The sequence below is a fragment of the Corvus brachyrhynchos genome, unplaced genomic scaffold (assembly GCF_000691975.1).
Source record: "Corvus brachyrhynchos isolate BGI_N302 unplaced genomic scaffold, ASM69197v1 scaffold197, whole genome shotgun sequence".
Classification (NCBI taxonomy): Eukaryota; Metazoa; Chordata; class Aves; order Passeriformes; family Corvidae; genus Corvus; species Corvus brachyrhynchos.
The window spans coordinates 484378-484915 of NW_008239108.1; the positions used below are offsets into that span (position 1 = coordinate 484378).

The window sequence follows — 538 nt, forward strand, 5'->3', positions numbered from 1 at the left end:
CCATGTCACCTACGAGGGCCACCCGGTCCCAGGCAGCCCCTTCCCTGTGGAGGCTCTGCTGCCCCCTGACCCCTCCAAGGTGAGCATGGCACACGCGTGTGCAACAGGGGTGTGTGTGTCCCAATCTCTGTGTGTCCCTCTGCCCTCCTGACCCCCCTGTGCCACTCACAAGCCCCACATGTGCCCATGCCCCCCCTGCATGTCCCCCCGACCCCTACATGTTCTTGTGCAAACGGGTGCTGGCCTCGGGGCTGGGGCTGCAGGGCAGGCGCATGGGGGTCCCCTGACCGTCACCTTCCCCCTGTCCCCCTTGACCCCCCTCCATGTGTCCCTCTGTTCCCCCTGACCCCTACCTGTCCCTGTGTCCCTCTTGACCTCCACCTGTTCCTGTGTTCCCCCTGACACCCATGTGTCCCTGTGCCTGCAGGTGGTGGCCTCGGGGCCAGGGCTGAAGGGCGGCTGTGTTGGGGTCCCGGCACCGTTCTCCATTGCCACGCAGGGTGCGGGCAGTGGGGGGCTGGGGCTGACAGTGGAGGGG

At 67.3% G+C, this 538-nt stretch overlaps 1 protein-coding gene across 1 annotated transcript in view; it reads left to right on the plus strand.

The window, feature by feature from the left end:
• Positions 1 to 538, plus strand: part of LOC103619221 (filamin-C) — a 32114-nt gene that overhangs the window by 14429 nt on the left and 17147 nt on the right. The window contains exons 21-22 of the mRNA XM_017739389.1: positions 17 to 79; positions 428 to 538. Of these exons, the coding sequence (XP_017594878.1) occupies positions 17 to 79; positions 428 to 538 (174 nt within the window). The remainder of the gene's footprint in view (positions 1 to 16; positions 80 to 427) is intronic.